This window comes from Sinocyclocheilus grahami, unplaced genomic scaffold (assembly GCF_001515645.1).
Source record: "Sinocyclocheilus grahami isolate Dianchi unplaced genomic scaffold, SAMN03320097.WGS_v1.1 scaffold548.1, whole genome shotgun sequence".
Taxonomy (NCBI): domain Eukaryota; kingdom Metazoa; phylum Chordata; class Actinopteri; order Cypriniformes; family Cyprinidae; genus Sinocyclocheilus; species Sinocyclocheilus grahami.
Genome location: NW_015505727.1, coordinates 401,372 through 414,853, shown reverse-complemented (window position 1 = coordinate 414,853; position 13,482 = coordinate 401,372). Strand labels below are relative to the sequence as shown.

The 13,482-nt window shown below is 38.0% G+C and overlaps 1 protein-coding gene across 5 annotated transcripts in view; it reads right to left on the bottom strand.

The window, feature by feature from the left end:
* The window catches only part of cpsf6 (cleavage and polyadenylation specific factor 6), a 36,233-nt gene that overhangs the window by 4,003 nt on the left and 18,748 nt on the right, over positions 1–13,482 (bottom strand). Inside the window, exons 2-11 of one of the 5 annotated variants that reach the window (XM_016238818.1) lie at positions 11,042–11,145; positions 10,772–10,917; positions 10,487–10,660; positions 7,402–7,891; positions 6,292–6,396; positions 3,887–4,002; positions 3,657–3,810; positions 2,661–2,856; positions 2,548–2,579; positions 597–2,452 (exon numbers count right to left, since the gene is read on the bottom strand). In XM_016238818.1, the coding sequence (XP_016094304.1) occupies positions 2,673–2,856; positions 3,657–3,810; positions 3,887–4,002; positions 6,292–6,396; positions 7,402–7,891; positions 10,487–10,660; positions 10,772–10,917; positions 11,042–11,145 (1,473 nt within the window). In that variant the 3' untranslated portion in view covers positions 597–2,452; positions 2,548–2,579; positions 2,661–2,672. Of the gene's footprint in view, positions 1–596; positions 2,453–2,547; positions 2,857–3,656; positions 3,811–3,886; positions 4,003–6,291; positions 6,397–7,401; positions 7,892–10,486; positions 10,661–10,771; positions 10,918–11,041; positions 11,146–13,482 lie in introns of those variants that run through there. The other 4 variants (XM_016238817.1, XM_016238819.1, XM_016238821.1 and 1 more) reach the window with 4 other exon arrangements.

Below are 13,482 nucleotides of genomic sequence, written 5' to 3'. Positions count from 1 at the left end.
AAACACAAACATACTTAAAAACAACGCATTTTATGTTGGCTTTTACCGAATTTCTCAATGAATCGATAATCCAATCATTTAAGATTCTTTAGAGTATTCAACTAGTTATTCAACTTCAACTGAACAAAACTGGAAATGCTAACCTGTATTTTCTTTTTTCTACAATAGGAAAAATACTAACTCTTAATATTTCCCTCCATTGACAAATTGTGAAGCACAAAGTATAGTGTCCACTTTACCTCTTGAGAACAAGCAACAAATCCACATTTCAAATTTGATTCACCCCCAAAGCAAAAAGCATTTGTTTTTAAGATTCAACGGTTTACAATTGTTTACCATTTTATGCATAATTTCTACTGAACAGAAATTAAATTGCTTGATTCTAGTGATTCAGTGGACACTGGAGTTACAGTACACAGGGTTGGACAAAATTCAGCGACTAATCATACTTTGCCCTTCTGTTAGTCAAGAAAAATGGACAAAATAAAACGTACAAAAGATGTGATTTCTTATTAAAACATCAGTTTGTGTCTTTAGTCATTCACAGGTATTTCAGCCCATTTTAATACAAGAAATATTTAGCAAGTTAGACATGAACAGTGTGTTTTTTTACAGTGTAGTTTGAGTTTGGAATTACAATTACTAGTACCTGTAACGATCACAAAAACACAAGTTTGTCCAATCCTGTGACAGCATCTAATAAAGCACAATAGTGAACAGAGGAAAAGGGGTGTGATTAATACCACGTCAGGACCATTACTTCAGAAAAACCTACACAAATAACCTGGGAACAGTCATTTCTGCAAATGAACTCCAGACAAATGGGCACTACATTCAAAAATCCCAATAAATCCAATGGAACCGGGCTCTACGCATGGAGCAAATGCTTTCAATTCCTTTAAGCTTGCAATGCTTAAAATTTCTATTCAAAATCTCTAACCTGATGCATACTTTAGACTAAAAACACGTATTAAAAGTGCAACATGATTTCTGAATAACAGCGGAACAAATCAAAATGCAAATTGTGCATTGCTGACTTTCTCTGATTGGTGTTGCTACAATTCTAGGTTTTACAGTTGAGAACACAGAGAAAACAAAAATAAAACAAACACCTGAATAATTGGCCATTTTTTGGATAGGAGACCAGAACAACAATTTGGAGGCTACCAGAATTACATTAAACAAAATATTTACAATCTATTTGCTAAACCCGGGTTGCAGTTTTAGTTTAACTGTTTTGTATTTTTTTTGCATCTAAATCTAGCATATGTGGGGTCACTCACAATGCATCACACATGATATTACAGTGTCCTCAGCATTTACACACAAATTATGTACAAATTTAGCCTGTAGGAAACACCGTCACACAGCAGAGCCATTAAGCAACAGGTTAGACAGTAATGGGTTTCTAAAATCAGACCAACAGAGTTTGAACTGAGGACATGTGCTGCATTCATTTAAATACTGATTGTGAAAATATTTATTAAATATCTGTTGCATATTAAATCAAACTTAAATCATCACAAACATGTGTTTACCAAGAGAATAAGAAACAAAAAAGCATAAAAACGCTAAAAACGTTCATGTTACCTCTGGAAAAGCAACATAGCAGTTATTCTCCATTCATTAAGCATTAAAGGAGATGATATAAAATGAAAAGCATAACTGGTGTTACTCTGACATTATAGATCTAGATGTGACTGAAATACTAGAATGCACAAAATGACCCTTGACAGTAAAAATACATTTAGCTTGTTCTGACAAAGGACATTCAGAATGCGTTTTCTTAAATTATACTGTACAGATGTGCTCAAGACTAAACCTTACACATGAAAAATGTAATTTGCCTACACCATGACAACTCAACCTGACAGACTACAAGCTTCATGTTTTTAAATGCCAAAGCAGATCAATTTGACTCCATTCATTTGCTTTTCACAACAAATCAGTGAGGAACTAAACACTAGAACAACCATTATGTCAACATCAAATCTGCCTGCAGGAATGTCAACGCACAATCTGAGAAACAATTGTGCTCATTTCAATACATTCATTTTCTCTCATCAAACTTCAATTTTCTATACATTTATGGTCACACATTGAATTTATATTTCATAATCGCAATTCTAAAGGCATGAAATATCCTGAATTAATTTTTTTTTTGGCAAGCAATTGGTCAATTAGGTAAAATAAGGAGGGAAGTGTTGTTTGACATTGGCATAGTCTCAAAAGTAGCAGCAAATCTCAGTTAAATGGACAAATAAGTGCAATAACTTGCATTTTGATTTTTTTTTTTAAAATAAAATGCTGAAATACACAAAATCCTTTCAAAGACAAACTGGATATCATCAACAATTGTGGGACAGTTTATGGTTGCTGGAGCTGATATTGCACATTAAACGGCCTCAAGACCAGGTACACAAGTTTTAAGGATCAGAGCACTCCGATCACACTACATTCGTATATAAAAAGAAGAAAAAAATAGATTAGCTGTAGGGGGGAAAAAATTATAGTACTTGTCATTACATTATAGGTCCAGGGACTCACCTTTTCTGATCACGTACCTGTGGTCCCGACCTCTGCAGGATAAGATGCATGTACATCTGAATCCTTAAGAAAGATGGGAGAAAAACAAAGACAGAGACAAACAGGATACACACCTTCCTCTCCAACTAACGGCGATACTCCCGCTCACGTTCTCGGTCTCTCTCGCGGTCACGGTCTCTCTCACGATGACGGTCCCTCTCACGGCTGCGCTCTCTGTAGTAGTCCTCGTGTCGGTCTCGGCTGCGAGACTTGCGGCGATGCTTCTCATGAGAGCGACTGTGGTCCCTCTCCCTGGACCGTTCCCGTCTGCTTAAGGTCGAAAAGCATTAAAGAGAATATGAAACCGCAAGTAATACTTTTGCAACGGACCAAATAAATTTGCATTGCATCTAATAATTTTATATTTATGAAATAATTTTGCAATGCACCAAATAAATTAGCATTCATGCTTGAAATTTTGCAATACATTTAATTGATACACAAATTTTGAATGCATTTTTTTTGCGTGGCATCAATTTCACATGCATAAAATAATTTTACAATACAAGCTAAATTATTGGATACATTGCAAATCTATTTGATGCATTGCAACAATTTGGTGCAATGTAAAAATGGATGCAAAAATAATGCATGCAAATTTACTTAATTGCATGAAAAATTAAAAACATTAAATAATTTTGCATGCATTTTTGCATCTATTTTTTCGTTGCACCAAATTATTTAGCAATGCATCAGTTTTTCATGAATCATTTTGCAATGCATTAATAGGCTACATTAAATACATTTGCATGCATTAGTTTTGCATCCATTTTTACACACGGCACCAAATTATGATGCAATGCATCAATTTTACATTCATAATTTTGCAACGCACAATTTTGCGAAGAAGCAATTTCATATGCACCGTTTTATACTGAAACATTTAACAATATACAGGGTGGGACTGTATCGTTTTAATCTGGATTATCAAATCAGATTTTTACTCCCACTCATTACTTCGGTTAAATCAGCAGAAAAGTGATCTCAAAAGACATTTCACTCATGCAAACATAATGATGCATCCCCTACAGCAAACACAAAAATACTGTGTAGATCCACAAGATCTTTACCTCGACGCAGAGCCATAGGATTTGGACTCAATTCCATGCAAGCAGTCCTGCAGTGAGCTGATGAGGACTTTGCAGCGGTCGTCAGCAGAAACCTTCGATTGCTTGATCAGAGAGATGGCCGTCACCAGAGTCTCTATAGCACTGCCGTAATCAGCTGCAAAAACAGAGTGTGTTTAATTACCACCTGGCAAACCAAACCAAACATTCATGCAATGGGTAAGTGTTTGCACCTGCACTCGCATCTGACACTGCCCTCGAGATAGCACTGCTGGATATCGCTCTGTTACGATTCATGATCTCCTCAAACTCAGCTTCACTCAGAGGAGCGCGAGACGAATCCATGTCCCTAAAAGAGAAAAAGCAGATGCACTGAGAATAAAAGCATGAGTCAGAAAGAAACAGCAATGCATCAGGGTCCAAATTCACAGAGAGCAGCAGTGCCGTTAGTGCTGAATCACATTGCATGTTAAAATTAGTGATGCACTGAAATTTTAGTAACCAAAAATATTTGTACTAGGGGTGCTTCAATCAGGATTTTGAGGCCGATCACAGAAATTAGTATCTGCTTCCTGGTCTTGAAGCCTTATTTTTATCATGTAGAATTATTTATAGTAATACTCCAATCAGGATTTTTAGAAATTTATTCAGGGCCTGAATTTCATTTTTGAAAATGGGGGGAATTTCCCCCTTATAGGTGACTCTTGTGAGAGGCCGATTTTTTTATTTGAGGGGTGGAGGTCAAAAATATATATTTCTCACCTAAATGTTTGATCATGAAGTGAATTTTTGTTTTTACACTCATGCAATTGTTGCACAATAGCTTACACACAGCACAACACAGTTGCTCAAGCAAGTGGCAAAACACTTAAACTACTTTTCTTATGTTATCACAAACATTCTAAATTAAAACTTGCCACTGACAGAAACACAGCTCTACTGCCTTTTCTTCTGCATTTAAATCTTTATTACAAGCAATGCTGGTTCATAAAGAACTTTGTTTTTCTACCTCCATGAGTGCCATCTATTATTGCCTTGTTCATCTAAAAGTGCTCCGTTCCTTTAAATCTAGCCAACAAGCCATATGTGTTGACTGTGAAACACAGCAAACTTTAATTATATGTATTTATGGTGTAATTACTACATTTTCGTTTTCATATTTACAGCAAACAATGTGCTGTCACTTTAATTCAGCGCGTGCAGCAGAAACGATCTCTGTACTGCTGCAGACGCACCGCTCATGGAATGCACTTCCGGACCGCTACCGTGTGCATGCTTTAAGATCCGTTAACATGAAAGTGAAAAAAAAAAAGCACCGCATACACACTGCAAACCGAGAATGTATGAACTCGAAGCGCACACTCATGTTATGAGTGTGCGCTTCGAGTGTGCATGAGCGCACAGTCTCCAGGAGAGTGCGCGAGCGCTGAATGGTTTAAACACTGGCAAGAATTCAAAAGAAATGCAATTCATAAACTTTAGTGACGATGCAACACTGCCTCGATTGTGCAAGTGATAATTCCTGTGTCAACTGTGCAGCTCGCTTATAAGGGCCTTTCGCACTGCTTTAGTTTCAGAACTAAATGTACAGTACTAAAGTACTGTGACGATTTTGCGCAAACTATTACATTCGCACTCGCACAGTGTGTACTAAGAAGTGACGTAAGCCGGTCGATAGCATCGTCATTTGTGCGCGGTGTTCAACAACAGAAACAAAGAAGAACAACATTAACAACAGGAGGACGGAGGACGCTGTGATCGGAGCTGTGTTTTTGTTGTGTCTCGCGGGTTTCACAATAATGGACATGGAAAGTCGACGTATACGTAAATCGATTGAAAGAACGGATAGGAGGCCTAAGAATCTCCAACGACAACTGGCAGTGCTACATTTGCTACAAGTGCCTGCACTTCAGCGTCCGTCCATCTATCGCTGTTCTCCATACTTGCGAAATAAGTTGACAATGTTTACAGTATGTTTACACAGCGTTTTAAATCACGGCGGGGGAGGGCGTTTTCATACACGTTTGGCCAATCAATGTCTACTTGCGTCACGATTAGTACCAGTTGTGCTGGTTAGACCCTGCTCCGGAGTAGGAGCTAATTTGGTTCTCGAAAAAGGCAGTCCGGTACTAAAATCGCACCCAGTTCTGGGTAGTGCCACAATTAGTTCTGGTACTATGAAAAGGTTCCCGCGGTGCGAAAGGCCCTATAGTGCAGTCGAAACGTGATTTGAAGCCATTTGCGCATTTTGAGTGAAAGAGAGAGCGTGCGGTGATTCACTCACACGGTTTTAAAATTTTTCAAATTACTTTACGAGTTATTTTATGGAGAAATATGAATTCAGCATTCAGCATAATAATTATTTCACCCGCGCCAGACAGAGACTGAGACTGTGTTGCCGCTGTATGTCGTGCCAAACCTCGATCAAACATCCCAAAACGATTATCGGCAGCTGGTGATTGGTAGCCGATCAATCGAGGCACCTCTAATTTGTTCGTTGTAAATGAAAACTCATCAGTGCATCACTTGTTAAAATTCACTGCAGAGACGGCACACACTCCATGCGTTCACAACACACAAGCCTGAAAAAAGATCCCGCTTCAGGATCCTGGTCTCAGCGGACGGTTACTTCACTAACCCTTGATCACTTGTACTGTGCAAGTGCTGGCCAGAGTTTTTCACATCAACCAACCCTTCGTTTATCCAGGGCTCAAAGCCACATACTACAGGGGGTCTGAAGTTACTGAAGAAAGGCCAGAGAGGAGATTCAGGGTCGGACTGAGGCCACACGCTTTAATAACATCCACTGGAGTTAATGGTAAGTAACAAATCGCCAAGGCTGAGATTTAATGAAATGTGTGCTGCATTTTAGAGTAAAAAATAAATAAAAATATTTTATAAGTACAGCAATTCTTCTAAAATATGATTATTTTATTACATATATTTTATATGTATATGCTTTAGTTATAAAATTAATACTTTGTAATTATCTAATTAAGCATTGTTATAGTTAATATACATGTTGCATGCTTCAGAGTAAAGACCATAAAGCTTTATAGTATTTAAAATATAAAATTACAATGATTAGTTGATATTTTTGTAATAATTAATTGTTACTTAATGTGCTGCATGTTTCCACACAAAAACAGTAAAAAAATATATATTGTGCAATAAAAGTTAAACATGCAATTTATTTTATGATGACTTAAAACACAATGTTATTAATGTTTTAAAAACAGATTATAATAAGTTGTGTTATAAATTATAATTCTATTGCTATAAGTAGTTCATATTTATTTTAAAGTAAAGATTTAACAGATTTTTAATGTACAATTTAATTTACATTTTCATTTAGCAATAACAAAAATACTATTACTACAACTTTTATTATTGTAAGTATTATTACTAACCAAATTTCGCAGCCCTACAAACATGGAGCTTAAAAATTCCTGTAAAGTAAGTAAAAAAAATAAAAATATTTGACATTAATGATATCAGAACAATGTGTTACTTTAATAATTTCATTTAGCACTAAATAAACCTGGAGCTTGTCGTGCTTAACAAAAAAACAACAACAACAAAAAAATAAACGCGCTGTTTTATCAGAGAAAAAAAATAAAGATTTAAAATTATATTTGAAATCGTGCAGCCCTAAAATATAATCTAACCAGTTCAGTTTCCACCGGTGTGGCCTGAGAACTTGTTACGTGTGAGAGTTACAGTGCAGTGATGGTGAGGTGTTTATTACCTGCCGCCAGGGCCAAAGTCTCTGTCGTATGGAGGTGGGCGGCCGAACAGTTCACCCGGCGGTGGGCCCCTGCTGTCGGACGATGGCATGTTGTTGTTTCCAGGCGGTGGGAAGAAGGCCGGGTTGACGTGAGGGGCTGGAGGTGGACCTCCAGGTGGGGGTCCCTGCATGTGAGGTGGAGGTGCGAGGCCAAGCGGGGGTCCTAAGGGCCCAGGTGGACGGGGAGGGAAGGGTCCTGGAAGGGGCAGACCCTGCTGAGGTGGAGGGGGGCCTGGGGGAGGCCCGAATCCAGGTGGGGGCGGGCCAGGAGGCATCGGACCCATAGGAGGCTGACCAAACTGACCAGGAAACATGACGGGTGGAGGAGGACGGTCTCCTCTGTTGGGGGGACCTCTGAGGGGCGGCAGCAGACCTTGCCCAGGTGGAGGGGGGCCAGGGGGTCCTGGAGGCCCAGGTGGACCTGAGGGAGGACGCGGCGGGCCTTGCATACCTGCAAAGGGAGGGTTTGAACTAACTAAATTTACATTGATCAAAGACAGCAGTAGAAAAGGAGCGCGAGGATTCCCAAAATTTTGTCAGACAAACCCCTTTGACTGAAAAATAACTAGAAGTCAACTATGAGATTTTAAGTTAGTATTTCAATGATTTAAAAACAGCCATTTGCACGTTCATGGTTCTGATATTGAATATTTACATGACTTAATTACACGTAATATTTATTAGTTTCATTTTAACATTGATTTGAGTAAGATCTCCATTTGATCTATTTTTTTTATAATTTAACTAAGTGCTTTATTTTTATTTTATAGTAATTTATTGACCATTTTTACAGTTATATGATTGACTAAAAATTAGCAGAGATGCACCGATCGATCGGCCAGGGATCGGAATCGGTCAATTTTCCTCATGATCGGTGACCGGCCGGTCAGTCTCACTTCTTTCCGATTTCGAGCCGATCCGTTTTGTTACCAGCGGCACAGGCAATAACGTCAGCCGCGCATTCTCACTCTCTTCTCTCCGACGACCCCTTCTCTCTCTCTCTCTCTCACACACACACGTCTCATTCGCTCCGGTTAAATAGTGCTTGTATTGCACATTTTAGTCAATCCCACAGGTTTCCACCACTGATGGCGCTTTTCCACTGCATGGTATGGCACAATACGGCACGGTAAGGTTCATTTTGGGGGTTTTCCACTGGGTACAGTACCAGGTACCTGGTACTTTTTTTAGTACCACCTCGGTTGGGGTTCCAAGCGTACCGTACCGTTACCAAAACGAGACGTGTAAACTCTGCTGATCACGGATTGGCCGGAGAAAATCGTCACTACCTGCGTCACTGAACTTGCGACATGAGACACAAACAGACCCGCTAGATTTAAATCAGCACAGCCAGCGAAGGATCAAATGCAACTGTTTTGAACGAGCACACCTTTTTTTAAACAACCAAAAAGTGGCTGTTCCCCCGGTTGCCGAAGAACAGACGTTCCTCTCGTTGATAGCAGAGGAGCGGATCCAGCGAGAGCTTGATGGGGCGACGCGGAATGAAAACGGTTTTTAGGAGTCGCGGCAATAGAGGCGGCGCAACTATAACGACATGTGAATAATCCCGCCCATTCTAAAGCGATACTAAACTGCAGTGGAAACGCAAACCGAGCCGTGCCGTACTGAGCCGTACCGAGCCGAGTCTTACCACGCAGTGGAAAAGCACCATTAGTGGATCGCACAAGCCACGCTCAGTCTCAAACAGCTTGTGAGCCACAAATACCAAAATGAGTGGTTAACTGTGCTTAAACGGTCAAATACATACAAAATTGCCAAAATGCCCATCTTGGCGAGTATCCAGTTAAACACAGTCAGTTTTGGAACGTTAAATAGTTGAGAAAGAGAACGCATGTTGTGTAACAGTATATTGGGTCCATGGATAAACTCTTAAAGGGACCGCAGTCCAATATTCCTGCTGTCATGTTAATCAAAGAACAAAAGACAAAGATAATAATTTTCTGCTCTTGACTGAATACGTTTTATAACTTTAATGGTAAGCATTAATCTGTATTTAATTTTTACAATGAAGACTACAGAAATTAAAGTGGACACGATGTGTTATTTTACATTTGATTAATTTCTGTAGTATTTCTTAACTGAATAAAAACGTACTTAACCTGAAAAACTTAGTTTCATAGCTCTCTTTATTCTATTGCATTTATTTGTGCTGTTTGCATTTTTTTTATTTGCTCTTATTACTGACTTGTGTTTTTTTTATGAAAATCAATCTTTGCGTTGAAAAGTAGATTTTAGTTTGTATACGCTGTCAATTATAGTTCTTAGAAAGAAAATCAGAATCTGAAAAAATCCGAAATGGCCAAGAAAATTGCAATCGGTGCATCTCTAAAAATCAACTTAAAAACCCACTGCAATTCATTAACAAACATCAGTTTGGAGCCTCAAAAATAGGCCAAAATGCCACAAATTAACAAAAATACCCCACAAAGTCAAGATACAGAGGCAAAAAATGCCCTGCACAAACTAAAATGACTAAACTATGACATTTGACAATTATGACATTACATTTAGATCTGCTCATGTTGCATCAAACACTTTCTTCATTGTTTTTTTTTGCATTTGTAAAAAATTGCAATTGTAATGCAATTGGTAAAACATTAAGTTGACTATGAATTCAATTTATTAGACATGCTTTTTGATGAAAAAATAATAAATCCATTAAAATGGAACAAACCAATTAAAACAGAACGTGGTAAAAATAAAACAAATTAAGAAATTTAAATAACATGAATCTCACAGCATTATGCAATTGTTGTGTAAATGTGCCACCTTGGGCAAATGTAAAGACAGCTTTTGTGGATGTTGATCAATTTCTTATTGGTAACAGTCTAAAGAATTCTTCAATACTCTAGGATTAATTAATTTAATTATGACAAAAAAACAACAGACGCTTGTAATAAAGTACTTATAAAAACTGACCATTCAAAAATAAAACAATACACCTGTTAAATCACATAGAGGGGCAAATATAGACTCTTTACAGAAAAGCTCATTTCTGCCCTTGCCCTAATATAGAGACTCGTACCTGGGAAGTGTGGTGGAGGTCCACCAGGTCCACCTGGTCCAGGAAAGCGGTCTCCTCCCGGGCCAGGTGGGGTGGGAAAGCGCCCTCGATTCTTGCCAAGAGGGAAGCCACTGCGAGATCCTGAGCCTGGAGGCCCGGCCTTCCCCTCTCCGGACATCTGCCCAGACTGTATGCCTGAGTGGACAAAAACTGATCATAAAACAACTGCAGCACAAACACAGCGGCAAGTTCACTAAACTCTGTTCAATCAGTAAATGTGTTGAATTTTCTGTGAATTTGTCTCACTTTTTCGCGACTGCATCTCAAACTGGCTGAGCGACTGTTTGTTGCAAGGAGTGATGATTGGGTTTTGTCCATGCAGCTCCCGCTTGGACAGCAGGTCCATCAGCTTCCTGGACGAGGAGTCTGAACCCACACAGACCAGAGCAAACCTGTGGAGCACAGAGAGGTCATGTTTGATGCTGATCTCTATAAAAACCATGTAACAGAGCATCACAAAAGGGTTGATATGTATATTTACACAGACCTAGGAAACAAATTTCAGGCTTCACTTACCCTTTTGACTGTCCATTTGCTCGATTCTCAAAAAACTTGATCTCCAGCACATCATTGATGCCTACTGAGTGAATAGCATCGGTCAAATCTTCATCAGTGGTCCACTGTAATGAGGAAAACAAATGTTAGTTATACTACGTGTGTAATAAACATATCTATCTGTATCTATACACTATTATATATATCACTGATGCGTGATGGAACGTAGTTAGAATGTCCCTAAAATTCAAGATATGGGGCAAAATGCCCGTTTGAATTTTTGTCTCATATTTACATTATATAGTTAAGCAATAAGAGCAATATCACAGGAATGCAAATGTGATACTGACCTTATACAACAGTTCAGTAAATAAGTTAGTGTTTTTTTAGACACAATGTTGTCTGTTTTGCTCAATTTTGCCAACGAAAATATAAAGAAAGCAGAACTGTTAGTCTCCGAGCAGCACACAGCAGCATTTTATTTCTTAATTCACATTTTGAATGAATTGGGTGAATCATTTGGCGCGTTCAAGCATTGGCGGCGCGTTGGATTTGAAGCGGCACTGCACAGGCCGATCGGTGTACGACATCAAAGGACCGCAAGAGAGATTCAAAAGCATAAAGAACCGTCTGCTCTCTATAGCTCTTGTGGTACTTTGACAGGGTGTCTACAGATATGAACAAGTTAAATTTAAGACTTTTTAAGACCTTTTTAATAACACCTTATGTGAAATTTAAGACCAAGCCTGTGATGGAAATACACATTACATACGTATATGTAATATTTAACGCGTTTAAATGTAAAAAGAAAACAAAATATCATCGCAGTCAAAAATTCTATTTGTTATTACGATATACAGTGAACTTTTCATATCAGCAGACAATATCCCATACAAAATATTCCCACAAAACAAAAGTGTTGCATCACCCAGATTTTTGGTGGTGTAAACTATTTATTCTGAAGCAATATTTTCATCAGTTTTCTGTCAGCTTTTACATACTTAAATCTACATGTTTTTAATACTTACCACAGGATGTCATTTACCTTAAAGTCCAATGTTTTTATTTTTTTACCTTATTAAATGTATGCGTCATCTTTCAAGTCAAATTCTTACAACTGATCAAGAAATTTAATTCACTACAGGGCTGTTACCAATCAAATTAAATAAGTACAAAATTACAACAGCAATAAATAATGTTATGGGATTAATGTAAATAAAAATTTGAACATACAAATAAGACATTTTGGGGGAAAATGCGTACTTTTAAGCATGAAACTAAACCACCAGTAGGTGGCGGTAAGTCACTTATTCATTCAACCGATTCCTTCAAACCTCTGAATCATTCAGTAACAAAATGCCGGGTGTGGCTTGGAGAATGTGCGCAATAATTCTGTTCTGATCTTTGTTTGGAACTATTTTCGTTGGTGAAATAGAACAAAACAGTCAATTTTGTCTAAAAATGTAAGTAACTTCATATACTTTACTACTTGTTTGTTGAACTAAAATCAATGTAACATTTGCAATCATGAAAATATTCAGCAAAATAGATCCCTTGTCATGGTATGTTACTTGACTATATCATGCTATAAATAAACTAAACATTTTTAATTTTTACCTCCGTATGTTTGTTCTGTGAGTTTCTTTATGTGTGCCGTACGCTCATTTGATTTGATTTCTCCATGAAAGTCTCTCACAGAGACAGGCAGCACGAGTCTCAACAGCGCGACATTGATAATAGAAATACACTATCCATTATCAATCGCTGTTTAAGCTGAATGTAATAAAATCAGAAGAATCATTCGCGCGTTTTGATGCGTGATTATATTTTGTCACTTAATTTTTAATCAGGCTAATAGTCCTGTTGGGCAAGTACAATTCTCAAGCCATTTTTCAGTAATCTTGCATGAACCCATTTAAAGTAGTTCGGAGGCTGGACAGCGAGCTGGTGTTCGACTGTATTCTGTAACCGCAATTCTCTCTGATGACGCGGTAACTACAGCGGGGCGAAAAAGTACTCTTGATAGACACTCACTGGGTCCTGAGAAATTTTTGTGGTAATGTGACCAAAAATATTTAAGACCTACTGAATCTGAATTTAAGACATTTTAAGACTTTTTAAGGACCCCCGGCCACCCTGTTTGATGTCACACACAGATCGGTCTGATGGTGATGATCTGTTTCAAGTCAAACAAGCCTAATGATTCAATGGACCATTCATAAAGAACCATTTACTTCTCTCCTGAATAAATCAGCCATTTCAACGAATAAATGACTGACTTAATCATCAAGACATTTACCACCACCTACTGGCAGCTTTAGTAGATTTTTTAGAGTATCAATTCATTAAAGAAATAATTTCATATTTCCATAGTAGTAATAATAAAATTAATAAATTGTTAAAGGTATAGTTCACCCACCCAAAAATGACAATTGTGTCATCATTTACTCACCCTCATGGTC